The sequence below is a fragment of the Sapajus apella genome, unplaced genomic scaffold (genome assembly GCF_009761245.1).
Source record: "Sapajus apella isolate SASKATOON/1434 unplaced genomic scaffold, GSC_monkey_1.0 scaffold53, whole genome shotgun sequence".
Lineage (NCBI taxonomy): Eukaryota > Metazoa > Chordata > Mammalia > Primates > Cebidae > Sapajus > Sapajus apella.
The window spans coordinates 12715602-12738447 of record NW_022436993.1 but is presented as its reverse complement, the minus strand read 5'-3'; the positions used below and the strand labels follow the sequence as shown (position 1 = coordinate 12738447).

The following is a 22846-nucleotide window of genomic DNA, read 5'->3' as shown; positions in this document are numbered from 1 at the left end:
TTTTGAGACGGAGTTTCCCTCTTGTTACCCAGGCTGGAGTGCAATGGCGCGCTCTCGGCTCACCGCAACCTCCGCCTCCTGGGTTCAGGCAATTCTCCTGCCTCAGCCTCCTGAATAGCTGGGATTACAGGCACGCGCCACCATGCCCAGCTATGTTTTGTATTTTTAGTAGAGACGGGGTTTCACCATGTCAACCAGGACGGTCTCGATCTCTTGACCTCGTGATCCACCCGCCTCGGCCTCCCAAAGTGCTGGGATTACAGGCTTGAGCCACCGCGCCCGGCGGGACTCTGTTTTTTAAAAAAAACAAAAACAAAAACAGTTGTAATACTCAAACATAGACACGAGATAGCTTGATCCAAGGCAGAGGGCTGTGATAAGAGCCTGTGATATGTTTCCAAGGGCAAAGGCCAGAGATAAGAGGCAGAGAAAACAATTTCTATGAGCAAAGTCAAAGTCCAAGGGCAAGTTGGTGAGGCTGTACAAATGGCGCTTTCCACCAGGAATCACAAAGGTAACTTGGAGTCCTCAAACACAAAAGGAAATGCACCTCCCAGATCCAAAAGGGAGCCAGAGGTCATGGTCCACTCCAGGATGGTAGAGAAAAGAAAAGGAAAAATTTTTTTTTAAAGCAGAAACACACCACAGAGCTCTGAGAAGTTGTCTACAAGACAAGGAGCAAGTGGCAATGTCTAGACAGGATGGCTTAAAGCTGCGACGACGAGGACTGGGGTTTCTCTTCTACCAAAACGTATCGTATCCCATCACCTTTAGGAAGTGACAGCAAAAAGTCAACTCAAGATCCCTGGAGTCAGGTGGGTTCCTGGTGCATAAAGCCTGTGGTCTTCTCAGAGCTATTCCCTCTCAGAACCTTCCCCAGCCTTCTGTTATCCCTGAGGATGGGGTCAAGCCCCGGACAAAGTACGTACTTTTCAAATCATGAATTTTAAAGCCAAATGGCTCCTTTTAAGCAGTTTTTTTTTTTTTTTTAAATTTACCAATGAAGACACATCCTCAGAGGGGTTAAGTGACCTCCAAAATCCAAGTGAGGGTTAGTGAAGGAAGCTTCTCGCTTCCTTGTTTAACGCTCATCTCAACGCACTACGCTGCCCTCCTGAAACTTAACTGAGATAGATTTTTAAATATTCATTGGGAAACATTCTGGAGAGGGAATCCACATACAAGGATATTAACTTCAGCCCTGTGTACTAGCATAAAAGACTGAAAACTACCTCACTGTCTACTAACAGGGGGCAGATTAAAGAGGTAATGGTGTATCCATTCAATGCTATAATATACAGCTCCCTCCCCCCCTTTTTTTGGAGTGAAAGTTTAATAGTCAGAAGAAAAGAGAAAGAAAAACAGCTCTCTGTATAAAGAGAGAGGGGTCTCTGAGTAGAAAGGACCCATACACAGCCTTTTTAAAAAGGAGGCTGGAGCTGAACGTGGTGGCTCTTGCCTGTAATCCCAGCAACTCCAGAGGATCGCTTGAAGCCAGGAGTTCGAGACCAGCTTGGGTAACACAGTGAGACCCTCCCCAGCCATCTCCTAAAAAATACAATAAAACTAAAAGGAAGTTGATCTATGTATTAATATATAATGACTTCCAAGATACGCCGTAAGTGAAAACTCAAGAGGCATGCTGCCATTTGTGTTGAAGGCCTGTGCAGGCACGAGTGTGCACGTCGCCACCCTTGCCACCTCTGGCAGGACACGCCAAGAGCCAGCAACAGGAGCTGCCTGTCGGGGAGAAATTCAGCGCAGGGAGAATGAGACTTAACTTCACTGCATCCTCCAGATGCCTTTTGAATTTCATACCATATATCTGACCTTTGAATAGGTCATATTACTTATTTAAAAAATTACATAATGAACACATGAAACTGTCTCTAAGGACGAAGCAACACACAGATGTTTTATTAGTTAGTATACAGGTTGAGCTGTGTGGGCTCCAGTCCTAAAATAGCAGCCGCTCACAACCCAAGCACATTTATCTTTTGTGAAAAGGTCTCTGCATCCCTCAGTGGGGAAGTTGTGTTCTAAGACAACTGCAGGGCCAGCTGCCTCTGTCTTCTCCCCCACCCCCAGGATGCTGGCTTGGTGCAGGCGCTCTGGGGTGATTTCCTACCACAGGTACACACCTCCCAGCCAGCGGGAGGGACGAGTGGGGCCCTCCAGGTGCCCAGAGCAAACAGTGTCACCACGGAAGCAGGGGGTCACTGGCAGCCTTGGCCATGAGGCTCCAGCAATGAGGGATGAAGTAAATGATGGTACCCTGTGTAGAACCACGATGGGATGGCCAGCTAGTTCCACGGACTCAGGTGCAGGATATGCGATGACCTGGAAAGACATCCGTGGCCTTTCAAATGTCAACAGATCAATACAAACAGTATACAGTGGTAACCCTTATCCTCAGCAAGATGTTCCAGGTCTCCCAGGAGATGCCTAAAACCGTAGCTAGTGCCCACTCCTAGGCTGCACAGCCTATGCACAAATGTATTTTTCCTTTTCCACAATTTTATGGGTAGATTATTTTTTGCTGCTTTTTTTAAGAGACTGGGTCTCACTCTGTCGTCCAGGCTGAAGTGCAGTGGTGCAGTCACAGCTCACTGCAGCCTTGAACTCCTGGGCTCAAGCGATCCTCCCATCTCAGCCTCCTGAGTAGCTAGGAATATAAGTGTGTGTGATCATGCATGACTAATTTATTTTTTCTATTTTTGTATTTTTTTTGTAGAGACGGGATCTTGCTATATTACCCAGGCTGATCTCGAACTCCTGGGCTCAAGTGATCCTCCCACCTCAGCCTCCCAAAACGCTGGGATTACAGGCATGAGCCACTGCACCTGGCCCCAAAGATTCCTTCTTACAACCACAGTATATGATCTTCTTTTCTTATTGAGAACTTTCACCTTTTCACTTAAGAAAGTACTTTATGGCTTCTCTATGGTGTATCCAAACTGCCAGTGCCACTCCTCCTGTGCTTTGGGGCCATGAGGAAATAAAGTAAGGGTGACTTGATCACAAGCACGGCTACTAAGTGACCTGCCAGGGGGGACGCTGGACAAAAGGAGGAGTTGCATCCAGGGTGGGACAGGATGGGATGGCTCCAGATTTCATCACACTACTCAGAAGGGTATGCAATTTAAAACTTACGAATTATTTCTGGAATTTTCCATTAAATATTTTCGAACCAACGTTGACCAAGGGTAACTGAAACTGCAGAAACCACATCACTGATAAGGGGGGTGATGTGGTTTGTCCCCACCCAAATCGCATATTGAATCGTAGTTCCCATAATCCCCACGTTATGGGAGGAACCCGGCTGGAGGTAACTGAATCATGGGGGTTACCCTCATGCTATACTAATGATAGTGAGTTCTCATGAGATCTGACGGTTTTATAAAGGGCTTTCACCCACCTTGCTCTCATTCTTCTCTCTCCTGCCCTCCTGTGAAGAAGGATGCGTTTGCTTCCCCTTCTGCCATGAGTGTAATTTTCCTGAGGCCTCCCCAGCCATGGAGAACCATGAGTCAATTAAACCTCTTTCTTATAAAAATTACCCAGTCTAAGGTATGTCCTTATAGCAGCATGAGAATGGACTAATATGGGGGACTCCTATATTTGCATTTTTGTAAATATTTATGATTAGGAAGATGTATATATGAATATATCAAGGCATGGAGTTTTTGCTTAGTGATTCCTTCTAACATTCTACATTAAAAATGTGGTTTTGCAAAGAGAATTTTTTTTTTTTTTTTTTTTTTTTTTGAGACGGAGTTTCGCTGTTGTTGCCCAGACTGGAGTGCAATGGCACGATCTCGGCTCACCGCAACCTCCGCCTCCTGGGTTCAAGCAATTCTCCTGCCTCAGCCTCCTGAGTAGCTGGGACTACAGGCATGCACCATCATGCCCAGCTAATTTTTGTATTTTTAGTAGAGACGGGGTTTCACCTTGTTGACCAGGATGGTCTCGATCTCTTGACCTCGTGATCCACCCGCCTCGGCCTCCCAAAGTGCTGGGATTATAGGCGTGAGCCACCGAGCCCGGCCAAGAGAATTTTTTAAAAACTTCGTTTGGAAACCAAAACAAGCACTCTGCTTTCACTGGCTCTTTAGTTTTCCTAAAATGTTAATAAACACCCTAAAGTAATGAAGAACAAGAACAAATATCCCCCTGCCCTCCCAAAAAAAGAAACGGTAAAGGAAAAAACTATGGGAAACTCTTAGCATTAACTGAATCCCCATCCTCCTCTGGGAAAGCACTGTATGAACTGGAACACTGCGGCAACACAGCCGTGGGAATAAAGAAGTCCCTATTTCCCCAGGGTGTGTGAGTTTCAGCCAGGAACAGAAGTGCGCTAAACAAAACAGAAACTGTGAAGGTGAAATCCCAATTCTGTCCTTGACTCCAACCAGGTTTTCTCCTAAGGCTGGGAAAGCATGACAGGACACTAACTTACTCAAAGCACCCACAAAGAGCCACCCATCAAGGGTAGATTGGGTAAAGGCCACAGCACTGGTGTACAAGTGGGCTGAAGTTGGGGACCACCTGGCAGCGCTTTTATCCAGGAGACCCAAAACCAGATTCCCTACATAAGCAGAATATGTAAAAAAAAAAAAAAAGGAAAGAAAGAAAGTTAAAAAAACAGATTCTGTGGGCCATGTTGCTTCTCACAGGAGCCTGGCTTCATGGAACTCTGAGTGATGGTGATGCTGGGGGCAGGGGACAGAGGCTCCAGAGAAAGGGGTGCTGATACGTATGAGGCTACAGGTGAGGCAGCCAGAAAAGAGATCATTCAGCCATGAAAGAAGCAAAAAAGAAAAAAAAACAACCTTGCAACTAATTACACCGATGGTATAAAATAAAAGGAGTCCTTTAAGGGACTAGTGAGAATTGAGTTCCCAATTATTGAATTGGGAATTCTATATTCTTTAAGTAAAGAAATGTATGATTTTTAAAAAATTAATCCATTGACCTATTATACTGGTGAATTTTGGCTCCAAAGGTGCTCAGGTTGGTAATCAATCTATGACTTATAAAGAAATAGACCTTGAGACATTATCAAATTGCTCTTATTGAGGGTCCATGGGACTGTGGTTTAGTGAAAAGAAACAGATTTACAGTCAGATAGACTCAAAAGCTAAGTCTGAATTGGAGTTATGGCCTGGATAAGTTATGAAAACCGATAAGCCTCAGTCTCTTCATTTGTTATTGTAATGAGTCAACAAGGGAAAATACACAAAGCAGAGCACGGTGGCTCACACTTAGAGTCCCAGCATTTTGGGAGGCCAACGAGGGCAGATCACTTGAGGTCAGGAGTTCAAGACCAGTCTGGCCAGCATGGCAAAAACCCATCTCTACTAAAAAAATACAAAAATTAGCGAGGTATGGTGGCAGGAGCCTGTAATCCCAGTTACCTGGAAGACTGAGGCAGGAGAATCGCTTAAACCCAGGAGGCAGAGGTTGCAGTGAGCCAAGATCATGCCACTACACTCTGGCCTGGGTGACAGAGCAAGACTCCATCTCAATATAAAAAAAAAAAAAAAGAAAAAGAAAAAAATATAAGCATATGCCAAAAGTTCAAAAACTTAGCTATTATTTTAAAATGTTGGGCCCCATATAGTACAACAAAACTAAAAACTCCACAGCCAAAGTCCACTCAATGAGAAGTAAAAAAACAAAAGCCTTCACGTATTTTTAATGCATATAAAACAAAGACAATTTGAAACGAATTTGTAAATGGGAATTAAGAGCTATCGGAATCCATTCAGCAAGCCTTTAGTAAGCTACAAACATGTGCAAGGCAGCAGATGTCATGACGACAAGGTGCTGTCTCCATGCATACAATCCACCGGTCTGCAGACAGGCAGACACACGCTGTGTTCTACAGACATGTTTTGAGGTGTGTCTTACTCCAGGCTGCTATTACAGAATATGATAGACTGATTACTTAAAGAACAGATCATTTATTTCTTACAGTTCTGGAAGCTGGAAGTCTACCAAGGTCAGGGTGCCAGCAGGGTCAGGTTTCTGGTGAGGGCTTCATTCTGGCAGAGAAAGAAAACTCTGGATTCTTTATCACTTTATAAGCACACATTGATCCTATTCATGGGGGCTCCACCCTCATGAGCACCTCCAGACACCATCCCACTGGGGAGTTAGGCTTCAACATAGGAATTGGAAGGGATACACAATTCAGTTCCACCAAGGTACCAGCACTGTTCACTATGTCCTTCCCTAAAGACTCCCTGTGCCCACAGATCCCACCAAAGGTGTGGCCCTCAGTGGCCATATGATACCACACAACACTCTCCTACCCTCTCTTCCCATTCTCCACCACAGTGGACTAGATCATGCCTGGATAACCCCTTTCTTGGCCAGAAACCAGTGAGATCCTTTCTGGAGAATGTGAGCTGAGGAAAGATGCTGGGGGCAGTCTAGGTGACAGAGAGGGAGACAGAAAAGGAGAGAGGTTAGAAAGACAGAAGGACCTTGGGTACTTGACTTTCTAGGGTCTAATTCTAATAAAGTCCAGCCATACTTCATTTTCAGATAACCTATCATATGTTTAAATAAAGCCTTTTTTTGTTTGAGACGGAATCTCACTCTGTTGTCCAGACTCCCTGGAGAACAGTGGCATGAACTCAGGCTCACTGCAGTGTGTGCTTATAAAGTGATCTCTGCCTCCCAGGTTCAAGCAATTCTCCTGTCTCAGCCTCCTGAGTAGCCAGAATCACAGGCATCTGTCATCACACCGGACTGATTTTTGTATTTTTAGTAGAGACAGGGTTTCACCATGTAGTCCATGCTGGTCTTGAACTCCTGACCTCAGGTGATTCACCGCCTCAGCCTCCCAAAGTGCTGGGATTATAGATGTGAGCCACCACACCCGGCAAAATAAAACCATTTACTTGAGCTTGTTGGTAGATGTTACACACACATTGAGCAACAGATGCAAAGACCCACATTCCCCATTTGTGACTGTGGACAAGTCACTCACCTCTAGGAGCCACAGCTTGGGGCAGGAGAACGAGGGTCTGCCCAAGCAGAAGCCTGGGGAGAGAGGGTGGGAGTGAGTGGGAAAGATGTCAGGGTAAGGATACACTCACTAAGAGCGACAGGGCCTCTGGCGGGGTCAGCACCTTCGGTCATAGTCACTGCAGAAGGCATCATGAAAGAAACGACATGTGGGCTAACCTCGATTTAGAGAAGAGGAAAAGAAAGATCAGGAGATGCTCTCAGAAGCAGAGACAGTCATGACCACAGAGAGGCATGGGCAGTAGCAAATTCCTTTTGGTGAACAATGACGTCTGACGCTGAATTCCAAGGTGCTTTCTGCCCTACACTATAATCAGACTTCCCTCCCTCCCCATTAGCCACAAACGCTTCCGCAAACAGTGTGCGCAATAGCTGGATTTTCGTGATTCCTGGGAGGAGGGTGGTGAGAGAGACAGAACTGAAGATAACCGAGTTCCACCCAAGGTCAAACGTTGAAGAAAAAGAGCATCCTAAGGACACAGAGGCATGAGGAGCCCAGTGATGGGCAAGGTGGCTGCAGTCTGGATGTGCTTGAGGACCATGAAAACTGAAGACCCCGAGAAACCCCATGAACATGTATTAGCTCGGGCCATTTCATTTAGACATCAAAGGAAAGGTGCCGGCGCAGTGGCTCACGCCTATAATCCCAGCACTTTGGGAGGCCAAGGTGGGTGAATCATTGAGGTCAGGAGTTTGAGACCAGCCTGGTAAATATGGTGAAGCCCCATCTCTACTAAAAATACAAAAATTAGCTGGGCGTGGTGGTGCGTGCCTGTAATCATGGCTACTCAGGAGAATGAGGCAAGAGAATCACGAACCTGGGAGGTGGAGATTGTAGTGAGCCACACCACTGCACTCCAGCCTGGACGATAGAGTGAGACTCTGTCTCAAAAAATAAAAATAAAAATAAAGGGAAAGGTGATCCTAGCATGTCAAAGGACACGAAAACCCTTTTGATCACAGAGGAACAGGGATAAAATCCTAGAAGCTTCTAGACTGAAAACACGTTAAAACAGACAAAAAGAATAAGGTTACCTATAAAAGAAGGAGAAGCAGATTGGTAGAGAAAACAGCATCTGGCCAGGCGCAGAGGCTCACGCCTGTATTCCCAGCACTTTGGGGGACTGAGGCAAATGGATCACCTGAGGTCAAGGGCAGGAGTTTGAGACCAGCCTGGCCAACATGGCAAAACCCCGCCTCTATTAAAAATACAAAAATTAGCTGGGTGTGGTCATGTGCACCTACAGTCCCAGCTACTCAGGAGGCTGAGGCAGGAGAATCGCTTGAACCCAGGAGGCAGAGGTTGCAGTGAGCTGAGATCGTGCCACTGCACTCCAGCCTGGGTGACAGAGTGAGACTCTGCCTCAAAAAACAAAAACAAAACAAAAAAAGAAACATCTGTACCCCTAAATGCTGGAAGATTTAAAACAATGTTTATGGAGTTTAAAGGAAAACAATTGTTATCACTGAGTCACATGCATACCCAGACTATGTATTACGTGGGAGGGAAAAGAATGGCATTTTCAGACACGGAAGAACTCAAAATATATCATCCACACACTCTAAGAAAAAAAATCACATGAGCATGCTCTTAAAGAAAAAGAGAGGATGTGTTTTATTTTTTATTTTTTGAGACAGAGTCTTGCTCTGTCACCCAGGCTGCAGTGCAATGGTGCCATCTCAGCTCACTGCAACTTCCATCTCCCGGGTTCAAGAGATTCTCCTGCCTCAGCCTCCCGAGTAGCTGGGATTACATACATGCGCCCACCACCACACTCGGCTAATTTTTTCTGTATTTTTAGTAGAGATGGGGGTTTCACCATGTTGCCCAGGCTGGTCTCGAACTCCTGACCTCAGGTGATCTGCCCACCTTGGCCTCCCAAAGTGCTGGGATTACAGGCGTCAGCTACTACGCCAGGCCAAGAAGGTATGTTTTATAAGAAACAACAGAAACCTATAAAAACAGTAAAGCTGTCAGAAAAGTCTAAAATCTTTTTGATAACAGGGATGTGAAATATATAATGGTTAAGAAAAAAGTCTCTAGTGAAACAAGGGAAAAAATGAAAGAATTACAATTCCAGGTTATTTCAATAAAACCTGGGAAATGAAAAGAAGTCAAAATACCCTACATATTTTTGTTTTGTGAAATGGTAGAATATTTGAAACAGTGGTTAATTTTTTGATATGGATAAAGAAATATGGATGAAAACATGCTTGTTGAAAATATACAGATCACCAGGTGCAGTGGCTCATGCCTATAGTCTCAGCACTTTGGAAGGCCGAGGTGCGTGGATTACTTGAGCTCAGGAGTTCGAGACCAGCCTAGACAACACAGTGAGATCCTGTATCTACAAAAATACAAAAATTAGCCAGGTGTGGTGGTGCATGCCTGCAGTCCCAGCTACTTGAGAGGATGATATAGAGGATCACTTGAGTCCAGGAAGTCAAGGCTGTAATGAGCTGAGATCATGCCACTGCACTCCAGCCCAGGCGACAGAGTGAGATCTTAACTCAAAAAAAAAAAAAAAGGGCATAGATAATCCACAGAAGAAAAATAAAGAATGAAAACTAGACATATTCTACCAAAGGCAGGAAATAAAATACAGAAATATTTTGAGTACCAAGAAAGCTTTTAAACAAAATTCAAAGACTGAATATGATCGGAACTGTCCAGTATGATAGGCACGAGTCACATGGGGCTATTTAAATTTAAATCAACTCAAATAAAATAAAGCATTCAGCTCTTCAGCCACACTTGCCACATTTCAAGTGCTCCATGTGCTGATGACTGCCAACTAGATTACTATCACCCCAGAAAGTTTCAGCAGACAACACTAAATGTCAGTGAAAGATACATGGTAACAAACGCACCCAGGTACAGTAAGATCCCAGCGGTGCTAAACACACAACACATATTAAAACGTGAGTTAAACTGTCAGTGGTTGCATCTCTAGGAAATTAGGTGACCAGGGGCTTTCACTCTACCTTATATACTTTATTGTTTTATATATATATACACATATATATATTTACCTCTTTATATTTATATGTATTTGACATATCTATGTTTGATATTATCTCTATCTCTATATATTTGATATTATATATCTCTATATAATTTGAAATTTATATATCTATATATTTGATATTTACATATGATATATAAATATATAAGATATATATATATGTGTGTGTATATATATATATATATATATATATATATATTTTTAGACAGAGTCTCATGCTGTTGCCCAGGCTGGAGTACAGTAGTACAATCATAGCTCGCTGGGCTAAAGCGATCCTCCCATCTCAGCCTCCCAAGTAGCTGGAACTACAGGCATGCATCACCATGTCTTAGCTCATTCTTTATTTTATAGAGATAGGGTCTGTGTTGACCTTGAACTCTTGGCCTTAAGCAATCCTTGGCCTCCCAAAGCACTGGGATGACAGGCATGAGCCACCACACCTGGCCCTATTGTTTGATTTCTGAATAAGCATATTTTTCTCTTATCACAAATAAAAGTCATTAACATGTTTTCAAATGAAATAACAAATCAGTCAATTTCTTGACCTTGGAGTAGAACTTGGTTCAATTAAAATAAAGTGGTTTTAACTAGTATAGATGTACATTGTACATTTGTGTTAATAAACAAAGATGGCAAAGTATGTGTCCCATATTTAGACAACCCTGGAAAAAGTTTATTTTGGACCAAAGGGTGACATCACCCATTCAGATGCAAGTCTTAGCAGATATTTGATCATTTCAAACTATAGTTCTTGAGTTGAGGAGGTCCCTCAGGCAAAGACTGTTGTTAATCCATTTTTCCATTTAGATGTATACAGTTGATAACAGATCAAATTTCAGAAAGGGCAGCTTTGAGTTATTCCTAAATTTTCCATAAGAAAAATCTATTGTAAGTCATAATATGTTTCTGTGTTTTCCCACAGATACCATACAGCTAAGGGGGAGTTCCCAACTTAATTTCAACAATAGATAATCAGATAAAACAACACAGTCCCCAAAGAAGAACTTCCATTTTTTTCCCCTAAATTGGGGGTGGTAAAAGACAGGTTATGTTCTTTGTGAATAGAATTCCAAAGTTTCATCTTTGTCCAATACCAGATCTTCAATCTTTCTAAAAAAAAAAAAGAACTCTTAAAAACGTCTTAACTCGTAAATACTAAAACTATTTCATGTCTACTCCAGGGACTAACTTAGTCCCATATTTGCCAACAAAGACATACTCATCTCTGTTTATTTTGGTTCTTGTATAAATCTTCTTAGTAGCTGCTTCCAGTGAATATTGAGGGAAAAACTCTCTTAATGGAAAGCTATGAGAAACATCTATTTGACTAGAAGTATGCACTCTGGAAGTCAATGTTGGTAAAGCAAGGGGAGAGATGTGGTTTTGTTACCAAAACACCGATTATATTTGACTCTGTCTCCAACAATGGACAATAACATTAGCTCAGTAAGAGACCATGACCAAGACCAAATGTATTTTGTAAATGGAGAGGCCATACGTCAAAAGGACAGCAAGAAGAAGAAGGTAGGTTTTAAATGATTCAACAATTTGCCCTGTCCTCAGTGGTTTCCCTGAAGCCCTTCAGAAGTAACAGAAGGCAAGAACACAGCAAAATGAGGGAAGTATTAAAGATCCTTGAGCATCCTAACCTCAGATCCAACCGTGAAAGCTCCTAGGAAATTCATCCTCCAGGCCGGGGGTAGTAGCTCACACCTGTAATTCCAGCACTCTGGGACGCCAAGGCGGGCGCATCACTTGAGGTCAGGAGTTCGAGACCATCCTGGCCAATATGGTGAAACCCCATCTCTACTAAACATACAAAAATTAGTTGAGTATGGTGGCACGTGCCTGTAGTCCCAGCTATTCGGGAGGCTGAGGCAGGAGAATCGCTTGAACCCAGGAGGCGAAGGTTGCAGTGAGCTGAGATGGCACCACTGCACTCCAGCCTGGGTGACAGGGCAAGACTCCATCTCAAAAAAAAAAAAGAGAGAGTATATTTTCCATGAAAAACAATATATAAACACAGTGAGATTCAAGTGTTTTATAATACTTATGCCATTGCTTTTAATTAAACATAAAACATCTTATATTTCATTCATGGACTCAGCATTATCTATAAAATGAAATACCCTTTTAGTCCGTGAAGAAAATTCCCTGATAATAAAAGAAAAGCATATGCAGTTTTACATATTTACATACATATTTTGGTATAAAACAGGACTCTAATTAGGTATTTTGCTCTTATTTGAGGCTCTAGTTTCAACTTAGTATGTCTAAAACGACTAATAAATACATTATGCTGAGTGGTGGGGTAAATGAATCCTTTCAGGCCACAAGGGTACTATTCAGTAAATTACCGCTCTGCACTGGCTGCTGCCTGGTGGCCTCAAATTGACAAACTGCCTTTAAAAGGTGAAACATGTTCTTACTGATTCATCCAAAGGCTCATTGTTTGTTATTTATTTAAACTGATGGGAATGAAGAGGCCAAGTAGAGAAAGAGTCTTTCAAATTTTAACATTTCCAAAGTTGAGCTACTTAACGAAAACCTAGGTTTGTACAGCGATATCATCAGTACAAAAGCCAAATAAAACACAATTACTCCCCCAAACTTGGCACACATTGTCTAAATTCAAATCCAAAAAGGAATCCAGCAAAAGCAGTCATTGGGAGTTTTCTTAATCTCCTTACATTTAAAAAGAGTACAATATAACCATTATGTCAATCTTTTCCCACTAGAAGCTATTAACATGTTATCTGCTCTTGGTGAAAACATTTCAGTCCATGGGGCATCTCTAAATTTTGATTAACCTTGCTAATATATAATGAATGTGCTAATAGACAAAACCGAAAACTCCTGAAGGCAGCACAGATGGCTCTGAGTGCTACTCTGGGAACTTTATTTAGCTTCTTGAAAGGTGTCAGGGGACAGGTTCAGATCAATGGGCACACAGATGAGGAATTCTTTGTACCACGAACATTCGAAACAGTGTAAGCAAAGAAGTCCTAATCAAATCCCCCAAGCTAGAGTATCAATCAAGGGAGTGACAGTAAACAGAAATTACAGTAGAGAAAACTTGCCCAGGGTCTCTGCAGAAAGATAACACAGGTACTGAAGTTAATCCATCAACTTGCATCTGCACCAGGGCCCATTTCTGGCACTAGAACTACTGTTTTAAAACGTATTTGTATTTAGCTGTCTATCACAAGCAAATTTCTATTGCTGCACAAACAGAAGTCAGGTTCAGATTTCTGTCCAATCTCCTTTCCTCTCTTTAAAAAAAAAAAAAATTCTAGACACGAACATTCGTTTCTTGCAGCCGACATTTAAGTATTCACGGCAAAAAAAGAAAAACTTGGAAATGGGAGATACACATAGTTTTTCTTTTCCTTGATTTCTTGTGACTATTTTATAATGAATTAGAGGTCAGTAAAAAGTCCCTTTAATATTTAATAAATCTTCAAGTAGACAAGTAGAATGCAAGGGATTTACACTTTCAATCATCAATCATTTCAAGAATCTCTCCATGAACCAAACCATCTGGGACTCAGGCCTCCCTATCATGTTTTTTAAGCTGACCCACTTCTCCATCACTCACCATGGTTCGAAAAATCTCACTTCTAAGGGGGTAAGCAAGAACCGCTCTGGGCCAGTGCATAGTTTGAATCCAATAGGGTAAAAGGGTAATGCAAACACCAATTTAAAAGGACACCAGTTTTTATTTTAAATGACCCCCTGCCCCTAAAAAGACCATCAGCACATGCCTTCACCTGAAGCAATCTTTTCTCTAACAGAAGAGCAAATCAAGTCTGCAGGGGAGAAAGGGGGCAAATGCAAAGGATTAAGAAATCCAATCAAGTGTGAAAAGGACTGGTGAATTGAGTTTTGGAGATCAAATACCAGCTCTGCAAACTGGATGCGGCCAGGTCAGCGAGAGCCGGGTTCAGGGGGTCGGCCCTGCTCTGAAGAGCTCTAGGGACACCCGAGGCGGTGCAAAGCCCAGTGTCCCCAGCAGGAGCCGGGCCCAGGATCCCCTCGGCGCCTTCGACCTGGCCGAGGAGGCAGAACTTTGCACAGTTCGCCGCCGGCAGCTCAGACACCACCAGGGGCACCTCCATGCCGCTCCACCCTCCCGTTTGCCCATTCTTTTCGGGTGGCGGCTGCTGAGAGGGAATCTGAAGGGACTTAACAAGGATGGCAGGGGGCAGGGGAGGGCGACCTCCCACCCCAGGCTGCGTCCGCCACAAAGGGAAGGGCGGCGCGCCTCTCCTCGGCGCCCATCAGTGCCACCCGCGGGCGAGGTAGCACGCGCCTCCAGGGCCAGGCCGCCAGCGGGAATGGGCGAGGCCGGCCGGGGGCGCGCGGCAGGTGACAGTCGCGTTGCCCGTCCCCGCGCGGGCCCCAGCCTCCCCGCCCACCACGGGCCTCGCCTCCCCGCACACTGTCCTCTTCCGGAGCCAGCCGCGCGCCCTGGACCTCACCGTGGGCTCCGCGCCGCTGCGAAGCCATCGCGGGACGGAGCGGCCGAGGGGCCCCCAGTCCCGGGAGCCGGCACCGGAGCGGGAGCCCCTGGCGCGCGCGGTCCTCGCCCTGTCGCGCCCAATGCGCCCGCGCGCCGCCCCTACCCTTTGGCGTGCTCCGTCTCCTCCTCATTGTCCCCGTCTATCCCGCACGTGTCCTGGTCGTCCAGTTCCAGGCTCTGCTGGCTGGCCGCAGACTCGCTGTCCTCCGCCATAGCGGCGGCGCTGGCTGGGGAGGCGGCGCTCCGGGCCGGGCCGGCGCGGCTGGGCGGGCGCGGCCGCAGCTCCCTCTAGTGCCGCCCGCCGTCCTGCTCGGAGTCTGAGCCCCGGCGCCGCGCCCCGCCCCGCCGGCCGGCCCCGCCCACGCCCTGCCCGCCTTCCCCGCCCTGCCCGCCTTCCCCGCCCTGCCCGCCTTCCCCGCCCTGCCCGCCTTCCCCGCCCTGCCCCGAGGGCTTCAATCCCGCTCTGTAACCCCGCCCACTTCTCCGGCCCCTCCCCGTCCAGCCCCGCCTCTCCCCGCCCCACCGCCTTCAATTCCGCCCTCTAACCCCGCCCACCGCTGCGGCCCCTCCCCTCAGGCCCCGCCCCGTCAGCGCCATCCCTGCTCACCTTGGCCATCTGGGCCCAGGACAGATCCTTGTCACCTAAACTCGTGAGGTACCTCTGCCTGGGGCTAGACTCTCAAGGCTGCAAACGTGCAAGACTTGCCATCATGAGTGGCAGCATTTTTGTAACACAGGCCATGAGATTTTACTTCTGGATGAGTTAGGGAGCGCTCCCAATCTGTGCAGAGGTTTCCGACTCAGCAGTAGGCGCTGAGGTCTGGGGCTTTGCAGAAGCTCTTCCCGCCCTCTCAATACATGCTGTTAACAATTCCATTTCGCATCTGTCTATCCTTCTAATACGTTATGAAATCAGATTCAAAGTCAAAACACAGTACTTCCAACCTTCCCACCACCCAGTTCCTACCAGGCTTGCAGCCCTAAAACTCTTGACAGAGAAATTCTTGAGCTACCCCTGCTTTCCCTGAACACTACGGACAGCTCAGACCAGAACAGGCATCTTGAGGGACATGGGGACGCATCCACGATGCTGGGGGATTGGACCGTTTCAGGTAGGCCACTCTGGCTTTCCCAAGATCAAGGTCATGACCTAGATGTCCAAGCAAACGTGCACGGCCTTCTGTGCTGAAATTGTCCTTTGTCTCTCTCAGAAAAGAGAAGGGATGCACTCTGTAGGACTGCCAAACAGAAGGCCGGCAAAGTTCAGCAGCTCTTATTTGCTATTGCGTTCTGTACAGAGCAGCCCTGTCCTTTGCTTTGCTTTGCTTTGCTAAGATGATCTTTTTCAAAGGTCCTGCCAGGCCACCGGAAGTTTCTGCGGTGGTTTTTGCAAACGTAGTCATCAGAACCCTCTGAGTGAGGAACATGAGACTTTAAAGAATCACCTGAATTTTTTGGGTGGGTCCTTTATTTGCAGAAGATACTAGGAGCATTCTGTGGCTTTTTTCCCCAAGGGAGACTCTTTTTAAAACACAATGAGCTAGAAGTATGGAAAGATGAAAATTGCAGAACGATTTCAAAGTCCATCAGCTGTTTGGCATTGAGACAACTAAAATTCTGTAAGAAGTGCAAATGGGGCCAAAACACAAAGGAAATACAATATTGTCCTTAACAATTGCAACTCTTTCTGAGGCAGAATGTAACATTATCACCTCTGTGAAACTTTAGGATAAAAGCAAGTACAGATCAATGAGGTTCCTGCAGCTCACCTCTATGAACATGGTTTTTGGAGAACCATAGCCAGCTTCGGTAACCAACAGGAAACTAGCCAGGAGCAAGCCTATCAATCAGATCAGCAACTCTAACCTGTCAGAAGGTTTTCCAAAAAAGTTTTTTTAAACATAAGGTGGCTGCATGCGGTGGCTCACGCCAGTAATCCCAGCACTTTGGGAGGCCGAGGTGGGCAGATCACCTGAGGTGAGGAGTTCGAGACTAGCCTGACCAACATGGAGAAACCCCATCTCTACTAAAAATACAAAATTAGCCGGGTGTGGTGGCTCAAGCCTGTAATCCCAGCTACTTAGAAGGCTGAGGCAAGAGAATCACTTGTACCCGGGAGTCGGAGGTAGTGATGGGCTGAGATCGCACCATTGCACTGCACCCTGGGCAAAGACAGCAAAACTCTGTCTCAAAAAAAACCAAACAAACAAACAAACAAAAATAAGGCAAAGGAAACTCAGTATACATATATTTATTTGATTTTTCATAAGTTTTGACCAAGAACTGCTCTAAGAAAGAATTAAAAAACAAATAATCCTAGAGAAATAAAATGAGGGTACCAAAAACCAGTGAAACACTAGAAAACAACGACTAACAGGGAACATCTGTTCCCCAGAATGGAAAGAAGTTGGTCTAGACGTCGGTACAGTACTGAAGTATTACATAATACAAATGTCTTACAGCATTCATCTTTGGAAGGAGGGAAAAGTTTACAGATAAGCCTGGGGCTTTCTAAATCCTACTGTCCTGTATGGAAACACTATGTTTTTAAACATTTTTACTTCTTTCCCTGGCTTAATTCCAAAGTTTGGAGAATCGGAGCCAAGTGGCATCTTCCGGCATCTCAGATCTAAAGTTTATTTGAACGGGGCACAGTGGTTCATGCCTGTAATCCCTATACTTTGGGAGGCCAAGGCAGGTGGATCATCTGAGGTTAGGAGTTCAAGACCAGCCTGGCCAACATGATGAAACCCTTTTCTACTACAAATATAAAAATATAGCTGGGCATGGTGGCCCATGCCTGTAATCCCAGCTACTCAAGAGGCTGAGGCAGGAGAATCACTTGAACCCGGGAGGCAGAGGCTGCAGTCAGCTGAGCACTCCAGCCTGGGCAGCAAGAGCAAAACTCCATCTCTAAAAAAGAAAATAGTTTATTTGGTGGATGGGAGCACTGTAGAGTAGTTGCCAGTGTATTTTTTTGCTTTTCAAGTTTCAGTTATTTATTAATCGGTGTAATCTCCAATAGATTACATCAACATGATTTTATGCATTTAGAGGAGAACTATTTCCTGGTTAAGTAGAAAACTGTGTGGATGGCTTCTGGAAGACTTTCATTCTAAAGCAGCTTTATAGTGAAACATTTCATTCAGAAATCTGGAGCTTCTTTCTTGAGTTTGCTGTAATCCACATTGACTGAGTAGAACCTGTATTGATCATCGGGACTCAGTTCGTTCCAGGACACTGGGTTATTCTTTCTGTCTTAACTAACATCTGGATTGAACAATGCCAGATGCAAGAGATACAGTGCTGTTCCAGTGCCTCCAGCTCCAGTAAATACAAAGAGGGGCATCAAGCTCGGATGCTTCCTGGCCTGACCGATGATCTGGCAGAGCACGTTTGCGGCAGAGGCATCCGATTGGAAAGGAGAGAGCCAGCCTAGCCACCGGGCCCTGGGCTAAGTAGTATCTCGCCAGTGTATTTTAAAGGGCCTTTGGGAACTTTCTATTCTTCCCGGCCCACTCCTACTACGGATGTAAGACTGTAGTTGTGTACTTGGTCTTGTTTTAACTTATAACTTCTTTTTTAATTTTGGTAAAATACATACAACATAAAATATACTATCCTAACCATGTTTCTTTCTTTTTTTTGAGAAGGAGTTTCATTCTCGTTGCCCACACTAGAGTGCAGTGGCATGATCTCAGCTCACTGCAACCTCTACCTCTCAGGTTCAAGCAAGTCTTCTGCCTCAGCCTCCAGAGTAGCTGGGATTACAGGCACCCACCACCACACTTGGCTAATTTTTATAGTTTTAGTAAAGATGGGGTTTAACCATGTTGGCCAGGCTGGTCTCGAACTCCTGACCTCAGGTGATCCACCCACCTCAGCCTCCCAAAGTGCTGGGATTACAAGCGTGAACCACTGCATCTGCTTATCCTAACCATGTTTAAGTGTACAGTTTAATAGTGTTAAATATCCTCACATTATGGTGCAACCAGTCTCCAAACCTTTTTCATTTTGTAAAACTGAAACTCTACACCCATTAAGCCACAATCCCCCTTCTCTCCTCAGGCGCCGGAACTCACCATTCTACTTTCTGTTCCTATGAGTCTGACTACCCTAGATACCTCATATAAAGAATCCGTCTTGTCCAGGTGCGGTGGCTCACGCCTGTAATCCCAACACTTTGGGAGGCAGAGGTGGACAGATCATGAGGTCAGGAGATTGAGACCATCCTGGCCAACATGGTGAAACACTGTCTCTACTAAAAATGCAAAAAGTAGCTGGGCGTTGTAGTGGATGCCTGTAATCCCAGCTATTCAGGAGGCTGAGGCAGGAGAATTGCTTGAACCCTGGGAGGTGGAGGCTGCAGTGAGCCAAGATGGTGCCACTGCACTCCAAACTGGCGAGAGAGAGAGACTCTGTCTCAAAAAAAAAAAAAAGTATCTGTCTTTTGGTGACTGCTGTATTTCACTTAGCACAGTGTCTTCAAGGTTCAACCACCTTATAGCATGTGTCCAAATTTCGTCACTTTTTAAGGCTAAATAATCTTCCATTGTATGTATTTACCACATTTTACTTATCTGTTCATCCATTGATGGACACTGGGTTGCGTCCACCCTTTGTCTATTGTGAAGAATGCTGTTATAAATACGTGGGTACAAATATCTCTTCAAGACTCTGCTTTCAATTCTTTAAACGTATCTTCCAGAAGAAGTGCTAAATCATATGGTCATTCTGAGAGTTTCTGAGGAACTGCCATACTGTTTTCCACAGTGCCTGTGCCATTTTACAATCGCACCAATAGTAGACAAGAGTTCCAGTCTCTCCATTTCTTCTTCAACACTTGTTATTTTCTATTTTTCTAATAGCAGTAATTCTAATGGGTATGCAGTAATACAACTTCTTTATATAATCAGGCACTTACATGTAACCACGGTTTCTTCTTATGAAGTATATTGTTTTAGACCAAAACAATAACAAACTTTTAAAAATAAAATATAATACAGGAATATGTTGGGGATAGTTATATATTTATAAGAAAATATGCAATTACAATGAGTATTATGCCTTTTTTTTTTTTTTTTTTTTTTTGAGATGGACTTTCACTCCTGTCACTCAGGCTGGAGTGCAATGGCGCGATCTTGGCTCACTGCAACTTCTGCCTCCCCAGTTCAAGCCATCCTCCTGCTTCAGCCTCCTACGTAGCCGGGATTACAGGCACACACCATTAAACCTGGCTAAAATTTTTTTGTATTTTTTGTAGAGTCAGTCAGGGTTTCACCATGTTGGTCAGACTGGTCTCAAACCCCTAACCTCAAATGATCCCTCTGCCTTGGCCTTCCAAAGTGCTGGGATTACAGGCATGAGCTACCAGGCATGACCTGCAATTACTTTTAATTGCAAAAGAATCTAAAAAAGTAATAATTAACTAGAAGATAAAATCTGAGGAAATAGCCCAGAATGCAGTTCAGAGGAATGGAAAGTCAAGCAAAGGAGGGAGTAAAGAGCCGTGGGTGACAGGGCAAGGCATGGAGTGCTTCCTTCCTGCTCCTCAGAACAACACCCCACCATGAACACAAGCTTGCGTTGTCTGGCTACATGCAGGGAAGAGCCAAGCTGAGCCAGCCTGGGCCATGGGGACTCTCTAGTACTTAGTCAATGCACCAGCTGACCACAGACACATCAGACAGCCCACCTGTGTGGTCAGCATAACTTCCCAGCTGGCCAGCAAACTTGACAAATAATAAATCATTGTTGTTGGGCCGGACACAGTGGCTCACGCCTGTAATCTCAGCTCTTTGGGGGGCCAAGGCAGGCAGATTACGAGGTCAGGAGTTTGAGACCAACCTGGCCAACACAGTGAAACCCCATCCCTAGTAAATATACAAAAAATTAGCCAGGCATGGTGGTGCGCACCTGTAATCCCAGCTACTCAGGAGGCTCAGGCAGGAGAATCGCTTGAACCCAGCAGGCGGGGGTTGCAGTTAACCGAGGTTGTGCCATTGCACTCCAGCCTGGGAGGCAGGATGAGACTCTGTCTCAGAAAAAAAAAAAAAAAAGTTGGTTGTTTTAACCTATTAAATTTTGGAGTGTTTCTTTTCATTTTTAAAAGTTAATTAATTTTTTTTTTTTTTGAGATGGAGTCTCACTCTGTTGTCTAGGCTGGAGTGCAGTGGTGCCATCTCTGCTCACTGCAACCCCCACCTCCTGGGCTCATGCAATTCTCCTGCCTCAGCCCCCAGCGTAGCCGGGATTAAAAACACCCGCCATCACACCTCGCAAATTTTTATATTTTTAGTAGAGACTGAGTTTAACCATGTTGGCAAGGCTGGTCTCGAACTCCTGACCCCAAGTGATCTGCCTGCCTTGGCCTCCCAAAGTGCTGGGATTACAGGTGTGAGCCACCTCACCTGGCCTGGAGTGTTTTATTCTGTAGTAATAACTAACCAACCTGCAGAAAAACAAAGACCAAAAGAAATCCTTAAAGATACTCATTTTTTACTATCACAGGTACTATCTGCATACCTGGCTATGTCCGAAAAAGATTCATGCCAAACCGTTAGTTTGCACTCTCCATTCTGGGCTCACAAAAGCAAAGCCCATTACTTTAGCAATATGCTGGCTATTCTTCCTAGCTGGTTTGCTTTAGAGGTGTGTTTGGCTGGGTTTTATTTTGTAAGTGACTATTTCTTTCTAAATGTTGAGGAACCCTGTAACTACCCTGCACCTTTTGGAACTGTGCATTGGAGGAGCGTTTCTTGCGATCACTGTGAGGGTAATTTTCACCCCGTTGCTTGGTATTCTGCAGAAAGGTTTTCATACTTGTTCAAACCAGCAGGTTGGTGCCAGGTGAGTATTGCAGATCAGCTGCATTTCAGAACTTCACAATTGGTGAGTCTGCATCTTGTCCCAGTAGGACAAGTTGAGGCTTGAGGGTGATGCCAAGGAAAATTCTAGAGGATACGGAATGATGCCACAGCAGATGGAGGCATGTGTTCATTTAGGAGCTGGAAGGTGCCTCCGTTGTATGAGTTGGGTCACCTTGAAACTACACTGCTCGCCAAACTCCTTAAATGTGTTCAGGCTTTCTCCACGTGTGCATCACTGGAGAGTTGGATAGTTTATTGCCAGAGTCCATTACTTCTTTTTTGATAAGGATGATATTCTGGCAGTACGCTGTCTCACTGGATATTTTAACTAGAAGTAGAAATACTAGAGGAGGCAAAAGGATCTATTCTAGCCTGTCCATGATTAGAGCTTCTGGCCTTTTCAGGAAGAAAGGATAGAGGAAAAAGTAACTGGTAAAGAAAGTGAGGGTGGTAGGTAAAGAAGAGGAAGGAGATAGAGGAAAACCAGGAGAGGGAGGAGGAAACAAAGGAGGGGCAGAGGTGAGCGCCAGCTGTATACATGACGAGGGCTGCAGTGGTCTCCAGACGTCCAGTCTCCCTACATCCAGGCTTCACTGCTCTTTTCAATAGTGCTGCTTGGAAAATTCTTCCATAGCAATCTGAGCATGCTCATCCTCTGACTTAGAAACTCTGTGGCGCCCAGTTGCCTTCTGCATCAAGTCAAATCCCCCTAGGTTGGCGTTCAAGGCCTTCCACTCCCTGGCCTCACCATACCCCTGGTCTTAGGTCTGACCTGAGCCTCTCCAGGTCCTCCATTTGCCCTGGGCCCCCTTCCTTATCTCTGGAGGCACCAGGCCCTTAAATGCCCTTTCCTTACTCCCAGCATCACTAAGGACACAGCTTCTGTGTTGCCTCCCCTGCCGAGGGTTTATATGCTAGCCGTCATCCCAGCACTGGCCCAGCAGCTCCTGAAGAATCATACATCAAGTACTTCTCTCTGTATCTGCATCACCTAAACAGTGCCTGAAACCAAGAGAACCCTTCCTAAGAGCTATAGAATGAATCAATGAATCCATGGCCCCTAATTTCCCTGTTTGCCAGCCCAATACCTTTTTAAAGGTGTTTTTAAATTTTATTTGTATTATTTCGGATGGGATCTCACTCTGTCACCCAGGCTGGAGTGCAGTGGTACAATCTTAGCTCACTGAAACCTCTGGCTCCCAGGATCAAGCAATTCTCCCACCTTAACCTCCTGAGAATCTGGGATTACAGGCATGTGCCACCATGCCTGGCTAATTTTTGCATTTTTTAGTAGAGATAGGGTTTTACCATGTTGGCAGGCTGGTCTCAAACTTCTGATCTCAAGTGATCTGCCCACCTTGGACTTCCAAAGTGCTGGGATTATAGGCATG

General features: G+C 45.1%; 1 protein-coding gene and 1 pseudogene across 4 annotated transcripts in view; both read right to left on the bottom strand.

The window, feature by feature from the left end:
- Positions 1 to 14911, bottom strand: part of NMT2 (N-myristoyltransferase 2) — a 50825-nt gene extending 35914 nt beyond the window's left edge. For 2 of the 3 annotated variants that reach the window (XM_032243984.1, XM_032243986.1), the window contains exon 1: positions 14690 to 14911. In XM_032243984.1, the coding sequence (XP_032099875.1) occupies positions 14690 to 14799 (110 nt within the window). In that variant the 5' untranslated portion in view covers positions 14800 to 14911. The remainder of the gene's footprint in view (positions 1 to 14689) is intronic. The other variant, XM_032243985.1, reaches the window with a different exon arrangement.
- A 2746-nt stretch (positions 14912 to 17657) lies between these two features.
- The window catches only part of LOC116527205, a 13462-nt pseudogene continuing 8273 nt past the window's right edge, over positions 17658 to 22846 (bottom strand). Inside the window, exon 2 of the transcript XR_004258421.1 lies at positions 17658 to 18040. The product of XR_004258421.1 is annotated as a cytochrome c oxidase subunit NDUFA4 pseudogene (transcript). The remainder of the gene's footprint in view (positions 18041 to 22846) is intronic.